Source organism: Triticum urartu, chromosome 2A (genome assembly GCF_056163025.1).
Source record: "Triticum urartu cultivar PI428250 chromosome 2A, HENAU_Tu73, whole genome shotgun sequence".
Taxonomy (NCBI): domain Eukaryota; kingdom Viridiplantae; phylum Streptophyta; class Magnoliopsida; order Poales; family Poaceae; genus Triticum; species Triticum urartu.
The window spans coordinates 444,670,211-444,691,798 of NC_141874.1; the positions used below are offsets into that span (position 1 = coordinate 444,670,211).

At 49.4% G+C, this 21,588-nt stretch overlaps 1 protein-coding gene and 1 pseudogene across 2 annotated transcripts in view; one reads left to right on the plus strand and one right to left on the minus strand.

Moving 5' to 3' along the window:
• Positions 1–13,617, minus strand: part of LOC147985406 (uncharacterized) — a 48,570-nt pseudogene extending 34,953 nt beyond the window's left edge.
• A 281-nt stretch (positions 13,618–13,898) lies between these two features.
• LOC125538127 (phospholipid-transporting ATPase 2) overlaps positions 13,899–21,588 on the plus strand; it is a 35,077-nt gene continuing 27,387 nt past the window's right edge. The window contains exons 1-4 of one of the 2 annotated variants that reach the window (XM_048701425.2): positions 13,899–14,222; positions 14,698–14,872; positions 15,094–15,307; positions 16,259–16,375. In XM_048701425.2, coding sequence (XP_048557382.2) covers positions 14,751–14,872; positions 15,094–15,307; positions 16,259–16,375 — 453 coding nt within the window. In that variant the 5' untranslated portion in view covers positions 13,899–14,222; positions 14,698–14,750. The remainder of the gene's footprint in view (positions 14,223–14,697; positions 14,873–15,093; positions 15,308–16,258; positions 16,376–21,588) is intronic. The other variant, XM_048701427.2, reaches the window with a different exon arrangement.

Here is a 21,588-nt window from a genome sequence, read left to right on the forward strand (position 1 = left end):
CCTCTCCTCAACTCACCACCGAGGAGGAATTAGAGCGCCGTGCCGCCAAGGTTGCTTCCAAGCTCTCCACCAAGGATCATCTCATGACGAATGTGCTTGGAAGCTTAAGAAAGGGGGTAAGCACTCGTAGACAATTAGCAAACTATTGTGAGCATCACGCGTTTGTCTCTTGTGTGGAACCCCACAAGGTCTATGAGGCGCTAGAAGATCCGGATTGGCTCAATGCCATGCACGAAGAACTCAACAACTTCGAGCGCAACAAAGTGTGGAGATTGGTGCCAAGGCCAACGGGGAACCACAATGTCATTGGAACCAAGTGGATATTCAAGAACAAGCAAGATGCCCATGGGATTATCATCCGCAACAAGGCTCGTTTGGTAGCACAGGGCTACTCCCAAGTCGAGGGTATCGACTACGGTGAAACCTTTGCTCCCGTTGCTCGTCTTGAATCCATCCGCATGTTGATTGCATATGCTTCTCATCATAACTTTAAGTTACAACAAATGAATGTGAAGAGTGCTTTTCTTAATGGTCCCATTAATGAATTGGTTTACGTCAAGCAACCCCCCGGGTTCGAGGATCCCTACTTTCCCGATCATGTGTATCAACTCGATAAGGCACTCTATGGCCTTAAACAAGCCCCATGTGCGTGGTATGACCACCTTACCGAGTTGTTACAAGACCGTGGTTTTGAAGTTGGGCTAATCGACCCCACTCTTTTTACTAAGAAGGTCAAAGGGGAGTTGTTTGTGTGCCAATTATATGTTGATGATATTATCTTTGGTTCTCCTAACAAAGCTTTCTATGAGGAATTTGCCCCTCTCATGACCTCAAAGTTCGAGATGTCCTCCATGGGAGAGTTGAAGTTCTTTCTAGGGTTAGAAGTGAAGCAAAGAAGAGAAGGAACCTTCATCAATCAATCCAAATACACTCAAGACATGCTCAAGAGATTCAAGCTAAGTGACGTCAAGCCGGCCTCCACTCCAATGCCCACCAAGTGCCAACTTGACTTAGATCCCAATGGTAAAGTGGTGGATCAAAAGGTATATCGTTCCATGATTGGATCCTTGCTTTACCTTTGTGCATCTAGACCGGACATCATGTTGAGTGTGGAAATTTGTGCACGGTTTCAAGCCGCACCTAAGGAAAGTCACTATGTGGCGGTCAAACGAATCTTTCGATATTTGGCTCATACCCCAAACTTTGGCTTATGGTACCCAAGAGGATCAAACTTCAAGCTTGTAGGGTACTCGGATTCCGATTGGGTGGGAGACAAAGTGGATAGGAAGTCCACTTCCGGAGGGTGCCAATTCCTTGGTTTCTCTTTGGTAAGTTGGTCTTCCAAAAAGCAAAGTTGTGTGTCTCTCTCGTCCACTGAGGCGGAGTATGTTGCCACCGGTAGTTGTTGTGCACAACTTCTATGGATGAGGCAAACTTTAAAGGATTACGGTGTCACTTGTGACAAAGTGCCTCTTTGGTGTGACAATGAAAGTGCCATCAAGATTTCTCTCAACCCAGTGCAACACTTCAAGACGAAGCATATTGAGATTCGGTATCACTTCATCCGGGATCACATTAGGCGAGGAGAGATCGAGCTCAACTATGTCAACACTCATGACAACCTTGCAGATATTTTCACGAAGCCCTTGGATGAAGCAAGATTTCGCGAGTTAAGGCATGAGCTAAATATCATTGATTCAAGCAATGTGGCTTGAACCCGTGCACACCCTACCATGCTCAATTTGTTGTCTAGTTTAGGTGTAGGCATGGACATAGGGGGAGTGTTGTTCTCTCAATGAACTCTCCCTCCCCCCATCATGCATAAATTGATCGAGTCTTTCACGTTAGCCATTGTTAATGTCACTTGTGCTTCAAAGACGAGTTTTGGTCATGGGCCCAAGGTTAAAATCTTCTCGGTGCCATACCTTTTGACTCAAACATAGGTGGCCTCGGCCACCGCCCTCGTTTGAAGAGGTGTGTCTTGGTCGTTTGCTGGCGTGCTTGTTTTTCTCTTGCCGTTTTTGTCGTTTCGTCGAGCTAAAGCCGTGTTGTTTAGTTGTCGTGGCGTGCTGGGCGGTACTACCGCTGGTGGTGCGCGGTACTACCGCTTATAAGCGGTACTACCGCCCCCAGCGCGGTACTACCGCTGGGTACGAGAACAGGGGGTTAAGTCGGGGCAGGGGGAGGTTTCTTCTCCCCCATACCCATTCACTTCGCCCCTCTTTTCTCTTCCTCTCTCCAGCCTCCACTCACCGCGGGAGGGCTCCGGCGGATCTCCGTCTCCGGGGCGTCCCTCTCCATTTCCTTTGGTGGAGTCGATCCCCACCATGTCCTCTTGCCATGGATGCCGGTATTGCCTCCGTTCCTTCTTTTGTTTTGTCTCTTTTTCAGTTCTTGTTTCTTAGGGGCAATGGTGGTTGCATCTCTAGATTTTTGGCTAAATCTAGGCTTGAGTTGGTTGGAGAAAGCAACTAGACTATCCCGATTAGAGTTTGGTAGGATTATTTTTGAATTTGGTAGGCCGGTAGTGCCGGATCTTACCACGGTAGTAGGAACCCGCTGTTTCACCGCCTCGTGCTAAGAAACTGCTGTTTCTCCGCCTCAAGCGGTACTACCGCTCTCTTGGAGCGGTACTACCGCTTGACCTAGAGCGGTACTACCGGTCCCTCTGGGGCGGTACTACCGCTTGGGGCGGTACTACCACGGGCAGGTCACGGTACTACCGCTGCATGCCAATTTCCATCTTTTTCCTGCCTTACCTTGATCTTTTGTTGAGTTTGTTGGCTTATGCTCGTTCTTTCTGGTTGTTTTGCGTGTTCTTGTGTTTGGCTCCAGGTGATGACCCTTCCAAGCAGTAAGGTTGCCGTATCAACCCCGGGCGTGCCACATCAAAACGCTACCGCACCTTAGAGCCAGCCGGTGGTTCCTCGAGAACCCAACCGCCTCCAGCAAGTGCATCTGCAAGTGTTCCTCCACCTCCTCAGCAATCGAAGCGAGCCGCCCACAAACCCAAAGGGAAGACTGTGACTGAGATGACCAACAAGGAGTTTTGGGAGAAGCGTCGCCACAACCCCTATGCGGTGGCCCAAGAACCCACTTTGGTCAACCACCCGTTCTGGAACCGTTTTCAGTTTGCCATCTACTTTGATGTGATCAAGGCCAAGAAGAATCTTTTTGTTGATGTTCGCTCCATTGATACTGATGCTATGGAGAAGGACCCAGAGTACTTTGGCGAAGCCCTTCAGATGTGCACTCAGTTGAACATTCTCAGGATCATGCAATTCAACAAGGATTTCGATGCGGATTTGGTGGCTCAATTCTATGCCACCGTCCATCTTGGGACGGATGAGGACTCTGACACGGATGACCAATGGCAAGCTGCTTTCTGTCAAGTGGCAGGCGTTCATGGGGTTACTTGATGTGGTGGACAACGGGCTTGAGACTCCTGTCGGTTTCCGTCCTCACCGCAATGCGACATCCACCCACAAGCAAGCCCTTTGGCCCTACTGCATTGTGAAGGTTCACCCAGTAACTGAGAAGAAGACCTATGAGCTGTCTCCGTATCTGGACATTCTTCATCGCATATTCCGTGAGACTCTCTTCCCTCGGATCAGGAATCTGGATATGGTCCACTCTTACCTCGTGGACATGCTCCTTTTCTGTCAGCATGAGAAGGAAGCAAGCACTGGAGAGAGCCTGGATATCTCTCATGTCATGTGGTCTGAACTTCTATCTGCCGTGTCTGAGCGCAAGTGTCCTATCTATGGTCCATTCATCATGAGGCTCATTGAGAGGGCCTGGGCACAGACTTATCCCAGAGTGTTGCTAGAGACTGGAGACTTGGTGTCTCATGAGATCAAGCGTCTGAGGAAGAAGGACAACTGGACAGCGCCTCACACAGGAGGTCCATCTGCTACTGCTGCCACAGGGGGGCCGTCTGCTGATGCTTCTGCTGCTGCTGCCATGGGGACCGAGGATGAGGCTGCTACTGATGATCATGAGGAGAACTTTGGCCCCTCTAGTGCAGAACCGTCGTGGGCACAGAAGCTTAAGCGCAAGATGAAGAAGCTTTTCTGCATGGAGTCTCATGGTCAGTACATGACTCATGTGGCAGAGAAGCATGCCAGGACGCGCCACAAGGAGCTCATGCGTCAGATGGGAGCAACAGTTGCCAATGGGTCTGAGGGTCAGATCACTAAAGAGGAGGACTGGATTCATCAGAATTGCCACTGGACCGACTCCGATGTCGAGCAGTTTTCGACCCACGATGAAGATGCAGAGATGTGATGTTCGAGCTCTTCCACCTCCCATCACCTGGAGTCGTAGTGTCACTCTATGCCCTTTTTGGTGTCTCGCTGCCAAAGGGGGAGAGAGTGTAGGGATTTGCTTCTTGTGTCGTGTTTTGAGTCGTCTTGTGGTTTCTTGTGTGTTCTCTTGGTGTCCTTCTTTGGTTTGGTTTGGTGTGAGACCTAAGCTCTAGACGTATGGTGTGAGACGTATGCTCCCTATCGCTACCTTATTACTTATGTCTTGTCTGAGTACTGTAGTTTATTGTGAGATGCATGCTTGTCCTGTTTATTCACTTCTCCCATATATCTTGTGCTTAGTATTGTTGGACTATAAAATATAGGGGGAGTGTTGATCTGAATGTGTGGGTCGTGCCATCTCTTGGTGCACACATTCTGGGGGAGCCCGTCTATATTTTGTAGTTCTTAGCTTTCTTCATTTTATTTCTTTTCCTTGCGCAAATCCCTAATTGTCATCAATCCACCAAAAAGGGGGAGATTGTTACAGCATATCTCTCTCAAGATAGTTTTGGTGATTGATGACAACATGTTTGCGGACTAATCTTGTGCTTTGAATAATTCACAGATTCTCCCCTGGCACGAGACGCCTTCTTCCCCTCGGAGTGTATTTCAAGACGGTGTAGCTCTTTCGCTTCTTTCTCGATGGACTAGTTGCGTAGAGGGCACCGTGCTATCAAGAGGGGGTCCGCTGGGGTTTTGCATGGTGGAATCATCACGTACACATCAGCTTCTCACCCTCCGAACATTTCCTTTCCATTGAAAAGATCTCTCCTCTCTTTCGTGTCCTGTCTGGGTCTAAGCGGTAGTACCGCGCACCCAGCGGTAGTACCACTGAGGAGCCAAGCGGCAGTACCGCTCCACAGCGGTAGTACCGCCCTTGGCTCCACAGCAGTAGTACGACTGGGGGCCTGGCACCTCCGCCTTGTCCTTAGCATATTTGAGAGATCCCTTCTCTCTCGCGCGCCCCAGCGATAGTACCGCACTGCCTGCGGTACTACGGCCGAAGGGTCACAAGCGGTAGTACCGCTGCACAACGGTACTACCGCCCTTGACCCCACTACCGTAGTACCGCTGGGTAGTCTGGCTCCTACCGCCTCGATTCGAGAGGTCTTTTTCTCGTGTCGGGTTTTGCGGCACTAGTCACGGTTGTAGTGGCAGTAGTACCGTTTCAGGAGCAGTAGTACCGCCCTACCACCGCGGTAGTACCGCATTTGGGTCCGTTCCCTACTAAGTCTCCTCAGCACGGTAGTACCGCTGGCTGGCGCGGCAGTACCGTCGCCTGGCGGTAGTACCGCCCCCTCTCAGCGGTAGTACTGCCCTGTGCGGGGCTGGTTGGTGGGGGGCAACGGGATTGTTGCCCCCACTATAAAAGGGAGTCCCCTTCCTCCTTCTCACCTACCTCTTCCTCCCCCAAGCTCCATTTATTGCTCAAGCTCCATTAAATACTCCAAGCTTCATTTTGCCCGATCTATCTCCCTAGCCAATCAAACTTGTTGATTTGCTCGGGAGTGGTTGAGAAGGCTCCGATCTACACTTCCATCAAGGGATTTTTGATTCCCCCACTCATCCCTAGCGGATCTTGTTATTCTTGGGTGTTTGAGCACCCTAGACGGTTGAGGTCACCTTGGAGCCATATTCCATTGTGGTGAAGTTTCATGGTCTTGTTGGGAGCCTCCAATTAAGTTGTGGAGATTGCCCCAACCTTGTTTGTAAAGGTTTGGTCGCCGCCTTCAAGGGCACCAATAGTGGAATCACGGCATCTCGCATTGTGTGAGGGCGTGAGGAGAATACGGTGGCCCTAGTGGCTTCTTGGGGAGCATTGTGCCTCCACACCGCTCCAATGGAGACGTACTTCCCCTCAAAAGGAAGGAACTTCAGTAACACATCCTCGTCTTCACCGGATCCACTCTTGGTTATCTCTTACCTTTACTTGTGCAAACTCTTTAGTGTTTCTACCCTTGCTTGCTTGTATGCGTGTTGTTATTGCATTATATAGGTTGCTCACCTAGTTGCACATCTAGACAACCTACTTTGATGCAAAGTTTAATTTGGTAAAGAAAAGCTAAAAATTGGTAGTTGCCTATTCACCCCCCCTCTAGTCAACCATATCGATCCTTTCAGCCGCATTAACAGCGACAATACCGAGGATACGACAGTCAATGCCGGATTCAAAGGCTCTAAACCCGGTCAGCGGAAAAAGCCATTCAAAAGAAGCACTCCGGGCCCGTCCAGTTTGGACCGTATACTCGATCGCTCGTGTCAAATACATGGCACCCCCGACAAGTCAGCCAACCACATCAACATGGATTGTTGGGTGTTCGAGCAGGCCGGCAAGTTAAATGCCGAAAACAAAGATAAGGGATTGCATAACGACGACGAGGAGGAGCCCCGACAGCCGAACACCGGAGGACAGAAGAGGTTCCCCCCACAAGTGCGGACGATGAACATGATATACGCAACCCACATTCCCAAGAGGGAGCGGAAGCGTGCACTAAGGGACGCATATGCGTTGGAGCCAGTCGCCCCAAAGTTCAACCCATGGTCCTCTTGTCCGATCACCTTCGATCGCAGGGACCACCCCACTAGTATCCGTCATGGCGGATTCGCCGCACTGGTCCTAGACCCAATCATTGACGGATTTCACCTCACTCGAGTCCTTATGGATGGCGGCAGCAGTCTGAACCTGCTTTATCGGGACACAGACCCCTCAAGGATCAAACCCACAAAAACGATCTTTAAAGGCGTCATACCAGGTGTAGAGGCCCATTGCATAGGCTCAGTCACACTGGAAGTGGTCTTCAGATCCCCGGATAACTTCCAAAGCGAGGATTTAATCTTCGATATAGTCCCGTTCCGCAGCGGCTATCATGCACTGCTCTGGCGAACCGCATTTGCGAGATTCAATGCGGTACCGCATTATACATATCTCAAGCTCAAGATGCTAGGACCTCGGAGGGTCATCACATTCAATGGAAACACAGAGCGCTCTCTCCGTACATAGGAGCACACTACGGCCCTCGCAGCAGAAGCGCAAAGCAGCCTCTTAAGGCAATCCACCAGTTCGGCGATTCAAGACCCGGACACCTTCAAGCGCGCACGGAGTAATCGGCAACAAAACCGCCTGGCACGATCCGAGCTCGCATAGCAATGCGACCCCCACCCCAGTACCAGCCAAACGGCGAAATCCGTGCCACGCGTACATAATTACGCATTAAAAATACCACGGGCACAGGTGGGGAGGGGGTACGACTACGGCACGCCCCAAGACGCGGCTCAACCGCACTAGGGGCTTCCCGCTTTGTTATTTTTCTCTCTTTCAGAACTTTAATCTCTGGAAACCCCGTCCGGCAGCACGGTTGCCGGACACATGATGCAACAACCAAGGAGGCAGAAAGCTACGTCGCACCACTGAACTCCCAGGTGGTCTCTGACAACGAGTGAAATATCTTCTTTAAATACCATTCCTCAGCTTGCCCTTGGAGGGGACATGTCAAATAGTCCTACTTTTTGCTTATCGCACTACTTGTATCATTCTGCTTTAATGCACCTTTTTGAATAAACAATGCATATCGCTAGACTATTATCGCATTCTCTATTCTTCTTATATATATAGGGAAAATCCATCCTACCACCTGGGGTAGTTACCCCACATGTCTCATATACTACCATGTGGTACTATATATACTATTTTATTATTTTAAATATGTTCATATACTATATCTAAGATATTTCAAAGCAAATTACATGAAAAAATTGCATATGAGCCCATAGTTTTTGTTATATTTGCGAAATACGTACATATTTGTACGTAAAAAAGAGCATACTCAAAACAAGGTATATACTACCTAAAAATTAGTATATATACTACCTAATCATTGTTATATACTACATACTACATGTACATACTCTCGGTTTTGTCAGATACTACATACAACATACAAAATGCAAGTGGTGGTAACTACCACTGCTTGTAGAAAACATTTGTCCTATATATATGTATATATATATATGTATGTATGTTCATTCATGACATCCAGCACCCGTACACTCTGATACGACCAATACGCTAGGGGCTTAAGCATACCCCATAATACGGCGTGAGAAGTCCGAACACTTTCGACAGTGCGGCACCCCAAACTTATAGCATTATATGCATCAGCTCCGAATTATGTCTTGGGTCAATAGTTGGGTTTGCCCGGCTCCCATGTTTTGGTACCTTACGTTCCGCTATATCGACTAAGGTAGCACTGGGAGAACTACTGCGATTGTGCCCAGGTTCAGCTGGGCTAAGCACCTCAGTAGAGAAAGCTAAAACTGACTGTCATGATAAGGCGAGAGCTGGTCGCTGTTCGAGAGGTTTCGAGTCCCTACAGACTTATGCCGCTTAGAGCGAGGAGTCGGCTTTGTCCGGCTTAAGGCGTGTATAGCGCCCCGAATTCGGCCTTCCGAATACTAGGGGCTTCGCCAAAATTTAAAATTGTAGAATTCTATGGCTAAGTGAGAGTGATAAAGCATTATAGTTCGGTTGCCTTGTTCGTTGTGCTGAGCACCTCCCTCGAAGGACCCAACAATGGGAAAAGAGTGCTCAGGTTTATCCCGAACACCCCAACACTCGTGGCATGGGGGCAGAAGCCGACGACTGGCCATCTCTCAGATTTGATAAACAGCCGCACAGAAGGTAATATTTTAAATTCAAACAAGCGTTGCACAACGCATATGAACAAGTTTTCATAAATACAGGATCACACGAGCAAGTTCATTCAAAAATTACATCTTTTGCACACTCGTCCGCCACAAGACGGGCACCCTTCAGACACCCTCATAATACATTTCGGGGTGGCGATACTCCTTGCCTTGCGGCGGCCCCTCCTTCACCAGCTTCTCAGCGTCCATCTTGGTCCAGTGCACCTTCGCATGGGCAAAGGCCTGGCGTGCACCCTCGATATAGACGGACCGCTTTATGGCCTCCAGCCGTGGGCAGGCATCCATAAGCCGCCTCACCAGGCCAAAGTAGTTGTTGGGAAGGGAGTCGCCAGGCCACATCCGGACTATAAGGCCCCTCATGGCCTGTTCGGCCGCCTTGTGCAGCTCGACCAGTTGCTTCAGCTGGTCGCTCATAGGCATCAGGTGTTCGGTCCCAGTATACTGAGACCAGAACAGCTTCTCCGTCGAGCTTCCCTCCTCGGCCTGGTAAAATTTCGCGGCATCCGACACGCTGCGGGGCAAATCTGCGAATACTCCTGGAGAGCTCCGAACTCGGGTAAGTAACAAATAATTTACTTTCACATGCTTGCTTTACATATTGAATGCCTTACCCGCCGCTATCTTCCTCATCACCTCAATCTCCTGGAGGGCCTTTTGGGCTTCAGCCTTGGCATTCTTTGCGCTCTCGAGAGCCGCGGGAAGCTCAGACTCTCGCGTCTTCGAGTCAAGCTCCAACGTCTCGTGCTTTGTCACGAGAGTTTGGAGCTCTTGCTGCACCTCGCCCACCCGTGCCTCTTGCTTTTCCCGCTCGGTGCGCTCCTTGGCCGCTTTGTCTTCGGCCTCGGACAATGCTTGCTTTAGGGTCGCCACTTCGGTCGTGGCCCCTGGCACAATCATGATGATCCTATCATTTCGCAATCACATTTTCTTTTATATATATAGACAAGGTATTACTTAACTTTGTTCTCCTCGAGCTGCCTCTTGGCAAGGCTGAGCTCTTTCTCGGACCCCTCGAGGTCCTGCTTCAGTGCGGCAACCTCCGCAGTCAGTGCGGCAAAGGTCAGCAGCGAAGCCTGCATACGCATACAGACATACTTATATTAGACTCCTGCATATATTATTTGATCCTCTATTCGGCTTTTCTTTGTGAACACCAAACAGAGCATCAGGGGCTACTGTCTATGCGGTAATATTTTTCCTATATTTTAAATACTTACCTCAAAGCCTGTTAGAAGGCTGGCACAGGCTTTAGTCAGTCCGCTCTTGGCGGACTGAACCTTCTTGATCACCGCACTCATAAAAGTGCGGTGCTCTTCGTCGATGGAAGCGCCGTGAAGCGCTCCCAGCAGGTTGTCCGGTGCCTCTGGATGGATAGAGGTCGCCGGCACGGGCGTCTTGCCCCTTTTGGAAGGGGGCCGCCTGCCCGAGTCCGGAACCACTGGAGGTTCCGGCGCGGTGTTCGGCTGAGAGCCGAACTTAGAGCCTCTGGGAGCCTTGCTCCCTTTGCTCCTGGAGTCCGGAAGGTCGCCTTGAGGCGCCTCCGGGACAGTCTCCCTCCGGCTCGGTGCCCCCTGAGATAGTACCTCGGCATTGTCCGTAGGGCAAGGAGAGGTGGCGGTTGGAAGTGTATCACTATTCATGTCCGACGAGTCCAAGGAACCGTCTGACGATGATACATCGATACGGGCTTGGGGCGGACTGCATAATCATATTCGACGTTAGGAGAGGCAGTGCGGCAAAGGTATGCTATGAGTTACTCTGGTATCCGAATACTTACGACTTCGCCAGGGGCTTGGCCCTGAGCAGCCACTCGTCTTCGCCGTCGGCGGCGGTGGTGGAATAGTCCGGAAGGAGAGTCCTTCCCTTCTTGGACCCTTCGGTCTCCCCGGTTGGGGCGGCCTTCCTCTTCTTGTCTCCCCCGGCTGGAGGGGGAGAGTCTTCGTTTTCCTTCTCCTTGTTTTCGTGGCAGGAGTGCGTCTCGAAGTTATTGGACGATGAGTCCGATACCACCTGGCGCCAGGAACTCTTTCGGATTCCCTTGGCCTTTTTCTTGGTCTTATCCGGCACCTCATAAGGAGCCGGAGTCCGCATCTCCGTCAGGAGAGCGTCCGCAGGGTCTTCGGGCAGAGGGGCCGGACAGTTGATCTGCTCCGATGTCTCCACCCAGTCCTGTCAAAGGCATGAGAGTTCAGACCCCGCACATGATTAAGCTATGGGAAATAAACACCCTATCAGATGTACAGAACTTACCGGATTCGCAGAATGCTTCGCGCTTAGCCCGCGGTCCTCGGTAAGAGAAGGAGGGACCTCGGCGCCCTTGAACAGCACCCTCTAGACGTCTTTATGCATCGTGTCGAAGAGCTCTCTTAGAGTCTTGTGCCGGGCCGGGTCGAACTCCCATAAGTTGAAATCCCGTTGTTGACACGGGAGGATCCGGCGGAAGAGCATGACCTGGACTATGTTGACAAGTTTAAGTTTCTTGCTTATCATGTTTCGGATACACTTCTGGAATCCGTCCAGCTCCACCGATGAACCCCAGGACAGGCCCTTCTCCTTCCAAGAAGTGAGCCGCGTGGGGATTCCAGATCGAAACTCGGGGGCCGCCACCCAGTTGGTGTCGCATGGCTCGGTGATGTAGAACCACCCCGATTGCCACCCCTTTATGGTCTCCACGAAGGAGCCCTCGAGCCATATAACATTGGACATTTTGCCCACCATGGCTCCGCCGCATTCCGTTTGTTGGCTGCCCATCACCTTCGGCTTGATATTGAAGGTCTTCAGCCACAGGCCGAAATGGGGCCGGATGCGGAGGAAAGCCTCGCACACGACGATGAACGCCGAGATGTTGAGGATGAAATTCGGGGCCAGATTATGAAAGTCCAGCCCGTAGTAGAACATGAGGCCGCGGACGAATGGATGGAGGGGAAACCCCAATCCACGGACGAAATGGGGGAGGAAAACCACCCTTTCGTGAGGTTCCGGGGTAGGGACGATCTGCCCCGCGGTTGGCAGCCGGTGCGCGATATCCGCGGCTAAGTATCCGGCTCCACGTAACTTTTTGATGTGCCCCTCCGTGACGGAGGAGGCCATCCACTTGCCTCCCGCTCCGGACATGTTTGGAGAGAGTTGAGGAGGAGGATGCGGACTTGGGCGCTGGAGCTCGAGTGCGCAAGAATGGATGAGCAAGCAGGAAGAAGGCGTAGGTAGAAAAATGTGAGATCTTATCCCTTTATAAGGGCGGACTAAACTATGTGCCCCCACTAGCCTGGTAAAACTCGCTTATCCCCCAAGCGCCGTAATTGATGGCGCGGTTGAGTTACCCACATCCGTATTGATGAGAATCCCGTAATAAGGGGAATACGATCTCTACTTTGACAAGACGTGTCAAGAAACCACCTCGCGTTATGTGTGGGGATGATTAAAGAAAAACGGTTCAAATAATTACTGGGCCGTGGCGTGATGTCATGCTGCCAAAACGTGTCAGCAGATTAGATTTGTGGTAATATTATTCTCTCTACGGTGGTATGTGGAACTTATTTTGCAGGGTCGGACACTATCCTTGTATTCAAATTCTTCCGTGGTGTATTCGGAGGAGGAACCCGCCTTGCAATGCCGAAAACAACACTGCGCGCTGGACTCATCGTCATTGAAGGCTGGTTCAAGGGCTACTGAGGGAGTCCTAGATTAGGGGGTCCCCGAACAGCCGGACTATATCCTTTGGCCGGACTGTTGGATTATGAAGATACAAGATTGAAGACTTCGTCCCGTGTCCGGATGGGACTCTACTTAGCGTGGAAGGCAAGCTAGGCAATACGGATATGTATATCTCCTCCTTTGTAACCGACCTTGTGTAACCCTATCCTCTTCCGGTGTCTATATAAACCGGAGGGTTTTAGTCCGTAGGATAACATACAATCATACCATAGGCTAGCTTCTAGGGTTTAGCCTCTCCGATCTCGTGGTAGATCAACTCTTGTACTACTCATATTATCAAGAATAAATCAAGCAGAACGTAGGGTTTTACCTCCATCAAGAGGGCCCGAACCTGAGTAAAACATCGTGTCCCCTGCCTCCTGTTACCATCCGCCTTAGACGCATAGTTCGGGACCCCCTACCCGAGATCCGCCGGTTTTGACACCGACAGCGACAACCACCGCCCGCCGCCGCGATCTTCTCGGGATCGCGATCCCGCGTTCCCCCCTCGCCCACGATCATGCCCTATATAAAGCCCTTCCCCTTCTCTCTCACACCCCTAAAACCCTAACCCCAAAACCCACCACCGCCCACGCCCTCGCCAAACGCATCTCGCCTCCGCCGCTGCAGTTCATCGCCGCCGGTGAGCCACCCCTCGACCTCCAAGTTGTGCACCCGAACCCTCTCTTCGTTTCGCACCTTTTTGACATCCCCTCGATGCCCAGGAACCCCGAAGCCGTCGCCCCCGAGCTCGACTGCCGCTCACCGGAGCTGCAGCTCACCAGGGAGCCGTCTCGTCGCCCCGGCCGTCTCCGTCGTCCCCGACCGCAGCAGCCGCCATCCTCGACCTCGCCTCGTTCCGCCGCATCGCCCGGACGCCTCCGTCACCTTCCCCGACGACCGTAGCCGCCATTGCATGAACCTGACGTGCCAAAGAGAGCATTGTCAAATCCATGAGTTCTTCGATGCCACTGCTTCAAGCATGATAATGACTTCTTTCGCCCTAGCGATGAGTCGAACGACGAGCGATGTATATATCATATCTGCTCTAGATATAAACCGGTGATAAGAAGTACTTATCCATCAATTCGAATGTTTGGATCAAATATAGAGCATTGAGTTGGACAACATTTTCTGTGTCCGGACGCAGCCCGCCGGGGCTTTTGGGGTCCGGTTGTAGACGCAGGGGCGGAACCGCGGAGAGACTCAACCGCGGAAGGGCATCCCTTTCGTTTTTTCTTCCTTGAGGCGCCGCCTTTCTCTAGAGACTCCGGAGTCTCGAGACTCGAGGGCACCAACGGCGTCTTCTCCGAGAGCCAAAGCTCCCGATTCCTTGACCGACCGACACCCCCTGCCACCCGCACCCGCACCCGCAACCCTCGTCTCGGCCACCCCTGACTCCTCTTCCCTAAGATTCCGCGATCCGCTAGGACGCAGGTTTGAAGAGGGAACCCCCCGCCGCCGCCGCCGCCGCGGCCGACGACGTTCGCGGGCACGCGAAGTGGAATGCAATGTGTGGTGAGCATATCCCGTCAATTTGATACCCATTATTCAGGATTGGGATAGTAGGATTCCATTCTTAAGAGCATCTGGGGCATCGCGTACTAATCTGTATCTGTAGCAATTTGTTTTCACCTTTTCTGCTCTTTATGAGGCTGCGCAGTTCTATAGCAAATCTCAAACCAATGTGTGTGTGTATGCATAGTTTGTTTCCATAGTAGCATCCATATATGGCTGTATGTTTTAGATTTCTTAGCAGTTGTGTGCTGCCTTCTTTAGGTAAGAAGAGTCGAGAAGCAGCACGTAGATACATGATTAGCCACTGCCACGAGGATTTGCAAGATTCATCTTCTCCTGAATTAAGCTGGATTTAAAATTTCAGGAAACACATAAAAATGCATTCTCAAACGCAAGCATATCTTACAATTTGGTACTTGTACTGTCGTTATCATATCCCTTTTTATGTTCATATTTGACTGTCTCTTTCTGTCAGAGTGATCAATGTGCAGTGCATTAAATGGCACAGAAGTGACATCTAGCTAAAAAATGCAACGTTTTGTATATATCAACGATGAGTCCTGCCGGGATTCCTACCGTGACAATCGGGTTTCCAATACCAAATACACCTTGTGGAATTTTCTCCCTAAGAATTTATTGGAACAATTCAGGTCAGGTTCTCAGTTATTTTCTACTGTTTTGGTATTTGTGCACACTCTCTACCATTCAAGTATAGTACTCTGACCTGCAACGAACATGAGACCCATCATCTTTTAGCACTTTGTTAAAAACCCGACAAAACCGTCCTGTTTCCTTTTCTAGTGAATTTATTCCGTCACTATTTCTGCATTAAATTACATTTCTTCCATGTTCACTTCTCTAAATATTTCAGGCGTTTCATGAATCAGTATTTTCTGCTAATCGCCTGCCTTCAGTTGTGGCCCACTATTACTCCTGTAAGTCCTGCAACTACATGGGGCCCGCTTGCCATAATCTTCATTGTTTCTGCTTCAAAAGAGGCTTGGGATGATTACAATAGGTATCTTTCCGACAAGAAAGTAAATGAAAGGAGAATCTGGGTGGTAAAGGATGGCATCCGTAGACAGGTTTTCCCCCCTTTCTTCACCAACATTTATTTCTCTCTCAGTGGAGAGAGAACAACATCCTCCTTAGCCTGTTAAAATGTTGTGTCAATATTTGCATTCATCATTACTTCTGTTTGTCAGCCATAATCTGATATCATTTGTTCAGTTTGGCAGTCGGTACCACAAATTGTTTCAAAGTATAAAGCCTAAAGCTTGAAGTTTCTGCACTCACTTGTAATTTGCTATTGCTTGTGCTGGAACTTGTATGCCCACCTGTGTACTGTAAAGACCTAACAGTGCATTGTTACGTGTGCCTTATGGATCATCGATATCAGTGAGAGTGAATGGATTATAGGAGTTGTCACTTGTCAGTGTATCTTTCATGTTCGGCTAAATGGATGAAGTTGTACTTCTTAGGAAAAATTAACTCTGGGACACTGCAAAAGTATGATGTTTGCTGAGGACACTGAACAATTGATAATTTTGTAATCTACATTTCAGAATCAATAATCATCGTCATTTGACAGAACATTCCATGTCCCTTGAAAAACAGATACTATTCTGAGATTTAGGAGAGAGCAGGGACGAGGAAAAATCTTATTTGTCAAATACTTTAAGCAAAGGCTTAATAGTTGATTATAGATGGTCGAATTATCAGATTTGATGGCTAATTGTTAGGAGTTCTTTCAATATTTGGATGCATCAAACTGAATAAGATCTAAGATTGACATCTTACACATCTTATCTCCACTAGATTTGGAACCAACGATATTTTACTGGGCCTTCTATAGTAAATGACCATATTTTTTGTAGAGTCTTCAGTGAATTGTTGATTTTAGATTGACGTTCAGCAACCACCACACATTCGTGTTGTCATAGAACAATTCTGCCTATTTCAAATGGTTCTACTTAGGGCTACTTGGGTTTAGATTGATGAATATTTGATTGTACAATACTAATTTGTGTTTTCAGATCAAAGCAAGGGAGATACATGTCGGAAATATAGTGTGGCTCCATGAGAATGATGAGATCCCATGTGATCTCGTTCTCATTGGAACTTCTGATCCTCAAGGCATCTGTTATGTTGAGGTAAATGGTTCTACTAACAAACATTAGATAATATGTTTATTTGCTATTCCTGCTACATGATATGTGTGATAGGACTCACTTGGGTGGCCATGGCCTTGCTTAGGTGCATATTAAATTCATCTGAAATGCCTTGACATGTCAATTCAACAGGATATGCTGGAGTTCTTATTTGTCTAATGAATGTTGATTCTGATGCTACCCTACTGATGGCCCAATTATTACATTTTAATGTTTGCGGAATCTGAAATCTGAAATCGAAATTCTCTTTTCCCAGTTTATAAAACCAAGTTCTCCTAATATGCGATGAGAAATTTTAGTGAGTGACTATACAGTAATAATATTTGGAAACAGGAAACAACCGCTGATGGTGAAAAATGCAAGCTGGTAGTAGTGAGCATTTTTATTTTTCTAGACACTCTGCTAGTACGAGTTAATTAACAAATTTATGGAGTTATATGGCATGGTTGTTTAACCTAGAAGAAATTAACCTTCAGAATCCTTTTAGTAGTTGGTTTGGCTAGAAGGTAGACCAATTACTGGGATATTGGAATTAAGCTGGGTATTGGGGACCAGGAATTGTGCCTCTCAGCAATACCTGTTGTTTGGATCATAATGAAATCGGAATTGCATTTGGGACCCACCTCCATGGATTTTGGTTGACAACTAGGAAGAACCCCTGCCCAGTACCAAGCTCAGATCCTTTGAATTGCATGGAAATGTTTGCCCTCACATTTCTCGACTCTGATGATACCAAATCGCCCCCATCAATACATCGCTTTTTGCAAGATTCCGTTGATCTGCTGTGTCGCCGTCGCTGGTGAAATCCACTTGTGTCGTTCTATTCTGTCATGTGGCCGGATCACCTCCTGTTCTTTACCAGTGCCGGTGCCGCATCCTGTTGTTTGGCCCCATGGCAGTGCTGCCTGCTGTGTTCTGTCCCGTTGCAGGCTTCGCCTCTTATGTTCTACCCCATCTCAGGCACCACCTTCTGCCCTCCTGCGTTATACCCTGTCGCAGGCACCTCTTCCACTTATCTGTGCGGGCACAGTTTGTGCAGAGCCATGAACTGTGACCACTACAAATCCGGGCCTTGCCGAATATGTTAACTAATGATAACCACTTCTCTGGAGCCATGTAAAAAATGTTTCGTAATCATAAATATATATCTAAGTAGATTCCACACCTTGAACTCAAGCATATATCTATAGCTAAACCAGTATAAAAGGCATTAGTTGGTCTTGACACTTCTAATCCGAGCCATCCGAAATCTTTGATCCTATCTCATAATTATCCATCCAGTGGTTGTGGACAATGCCATATCTCCCTTAGCCACTCATATGCTTATAGGCTCTTCATTTTACTTATCATCTCCTAGTTAATTACTATCTAATTTCATTTGTCATGCTTACGAGTTTGTTTTTATTTTATATTTTTGTATATGAAATTCATTTATTTGCTCTCAAGATGTGCATGTTATCTGATTCTTTTTCTTGAATGTTATCTGATTCTTTTTCTTCAATGTTATCTGAAACTTCTTGAATCAATGTTTTCAAGTTAACATGGAACTCTACGATCATTTCTATATGTGGGCTTAAAATTTTCCTGTGCTTGCAATACGCTATCCTGCACGTGCAGCGTAGATCCGTCGCAGCATATAATGTAACAACTGAACTAACCACTGACAGATGGTTGAAGAATGATATAAGGCTGAAAAAACAACTCTTCCAAAATTCTTGCGGATGATTATTAATTTTGTCCAAATTAGCTAAAGTGTGTTGTTGATGAAACATAGGAAAGGGTATGAGGCGGTGAAACTGGAGGGAGATAGCGAAACAGAGGCAGTGTTTGAGAAATTTTAATTTTCACAGTTAAAACAAAACAAAAATACAGAACATGAGGTTATCTGGTCATTTTGTAGTGATGATTAATGGACTAATTAACACTAGTTGCGATATAAACAACTGAAACTTACCGGCATTGCAAGAAAAGTTCCACTCATTCTGTTGATCATGTTTGATGGATTGTTAAAAGGTGATTAGTATCTCAATACAACTCATACTTATAGATAGTATAGATAATTTTTTTAAGTTTGATTTAAGATTTCAGCCTTTCTTCAAAAGCATGCAAAATTTCATGTTTTTATATCTTTCCTTTCACATTAACAAATATTAAGAGTAAGAAAACAAGTCAACATAACTGTATCTATTTGATTTATTTTTGTGTTTGAATTTGGTTACTTGAACCTGCTTTGCACGTGAAGGGCTGCTAATCGTGTGCAGCAGTCTTGTTTTATTACTCTTGAGTATATGAGAACTTGGCATAGATGAACCTGTGTGCATTTATTGCCTTATTGGTACGCAGAAGGAAATTGTGATAGAATGCTCTCTTTTATTGTGCACACCATATAGTCTTCTCAATTATTTTTTCGAGAAAACGCAAAAAGCCTTTGCGTTTCATTTCATTGAAAAGATGGAAGGCCTCCTAGGAGGTGTGTCGTTACATGTTTTTGTAATTGGTCAGTGTACATCCCAGGTTGTGGGCAGGACAACCCGAAGCCCCTGGGCGCCTGCCTTTGCCCAACATCGGGCCTCCTCTTTGATCCTATCCACTAGTGTTGCGATGGATGGTGTAGCATTGTCGAAGACGCATGCATTCCGGTGCTTCCATATCATCCATGGGACGAGCAAAGTGATAGACTTGAGGGCTTTGTGCTGCGCCGGTGGTGTTCCCTCCCTTGCGCGCCGCCACCACTCCATGACGCTGGGCTCTTGATCAGGCGGCTGGGCTGGCAATTGGAGCCAGTTGAGAATGGTGTGCCATGTCTGGCGTGCAAAAGGGCAGGCCAGGAGCAGGTGCTGTAGCGTTTCGACTGCCTGGTCGCAATGGAGACACCTGGGGTGATGATCCAGCCCATGCCTGGCGAGTCTTTCGGCCGTCCAGCAGCGATCTTGGGCTGCCAACCAGTGAAAGAACTTCACCCTTGGTGGTGCCCAGGTTTTCCATACCAGCTGCCATGAGGGGCATCGTGTAGAACCCTGGAAACTTGCCGCATAGCATGATTGCGCCGAGTAGCGGCCGTTGGCCGTCCACCTCCAGAGTAAGCGGTCCGGCTCGTTAGAAAGGGTGGTGTGGCTCACAGCATGCTAGAGGAGCAGGTATTGGCCTATCTCATGCAGCCCCAGTGTCCCCTAGATATCGCGCGCCCAGGTGTTGTTGGCTAGCCCATCGGCAACCGTCCGCGCTTTTCGTCGCTGCTTGGGGATGCATTGGTGGAGTAATGGGGCGATGTCAAGGACAGACTGCCCGTTGATCCAGCGATCCTCCCAGAACAGTGCTGTCAAACCATTGCCGATGCTCATGGTGGTTGATGTAGAGAACATTGCTCGCTCCTCATTAGTGAATTGCATGTCGAGCCCTTGCCAGGCGCGGTCAGGGTCCACGCGGGCAAGCCACATCCATCGTATGCGCAGTGCCAACCCAGCGCGTTTAAGGTCGCGGACCCCGAGGCCGCCGTACTCGATGGGTCTGCATACATGGCGCCAATTGACGTGGCAGTGTCTGCCATTGGCAATGGCACGGCCGGCCCACAGGAAACCTCTCAGGATCTTCTCCAGCTGCTTCAATGTTTTCTTAGGCGGGGCTAACGCGAGCAGCTGGTGCACGGGAATCGCGCACAGAACGGACTTGACCAGGGCGAGCCGCCCAGCCTTGTTCATGAGCCACGCTTTCCAAGTCGGGAGTCTGGCAGCCACCGAGTCGACGAGGGGCTGCAGCTGGGTGGCAGTGGGTCGACGTGTCGTCAGCGGAATGCCGAGGTAAGATATGGGGAGCTGTGCTACCGGGCATCCAAGCTGGGAGGTCGCCTCATCGGCCGTCGGGTCGCCATGCAGGGTGGTGGCCGAGCTCTTGGCGTAGTTCACCAGCAGCCTGCTCGCCTTGCCGAATAAGGTTAGGATTCCTTTGATGGCGGCAACATCCTCCGGTGTGGCGTGGCAGAATAGCATCACATCATCCGCATAGAGAGATCGCTGGGATGGGGCGCCTGGGATGTAGCTGCCGCAGGATGCCGGCTTCCATAGCCCGGCGCATCAGCCTGCCAAGTGTGTCCACGGCGAGCACGAAGAGCTGGGGGGACACGGGGTCGCCTTGTCTCAGGCCAGCGCGATGCCATATGGGAGGGCCTGGCTCTCCATTCAGCAGGACGCGAGTGCTCGCTGTCGAAAGCAGGATTGCGAGCCACTCCATGAATCTGTCTCTGAACCCGTATTGTCACAGGACCTCAAATAGAAATGGCCATGATATGGTGTCGAAGGCGCGCGTTAAGTCGAGCTTCAGCATGATCCGGGGAGCCCCTAGCTGGTGTAGCATCCGTAGAGATTGCTTGACCAGGATAAAGTTATCGTGGAGGCTCTGGCCCTGGATGAATGCGTTTTGGTTCCGGCTAACTAGAACATCCAGCCTCGGGGCGAGGCGTAACGAGAGGACCTTGGCGAAGAGCTTGGCCACAAGATGTATCAAGCAAGTCGGCCGGTAGTCGCTTAGCTGTTGGGCATCGGCTCGCTTGGGGAGCAGGGTCATCAGGGCTTGGTTCAGCTTGTGGAAGCCGCGGCCTCTCATCTCGAACAGCTGCTGGAATACATCCATGAAGTCGTGTCGGACAGTTGTCCAGCAGGCCCGCAAGAATTCGGCGGTGAACCCGTCAGGTCCCGGCGCCTTGCTGGCGGGGAGGCGTTTGATCGCGTCCCAGACCTCCTCCACGGTGAATGGTGCATCCAAGCTGGAGAGGTCGCAAGGCTCGATGAGCTGGTCCAACTCCAACGTGAGCTCCCTGTCTGCAACCGAGCCCAATATCCTGTCAAAATGCTCAAAAGCAGCTCGCGCCATCGTGTCCTGGTCTGTGAGTATGTGCCCATCCACTGCGAGGCTGTATACTCGATTCTTCTGTCGGCGAAAAGAGCATTGCCGATGGAAGAAACCTGTATTGGCGTCGCCCTCCTTGATCGTGGCAATGCGCGCGCGCTGCCTGGCAATGGTGCGCTCCAGGGACGCAAGGCCAAGGTATGTGATCTTGAGGTGCTTCCTCAGCCAGTCTTCAGGCGGTGATAGAGCGCGGTCCTCCTGGGCCTTGTCGAACCGTGATATGAGCTCGCGGGAAATGGCCATTCGGTCCCGAATGCTGCCAGTAGACTTGGCACTCCAGCTGGTGAGTCTAC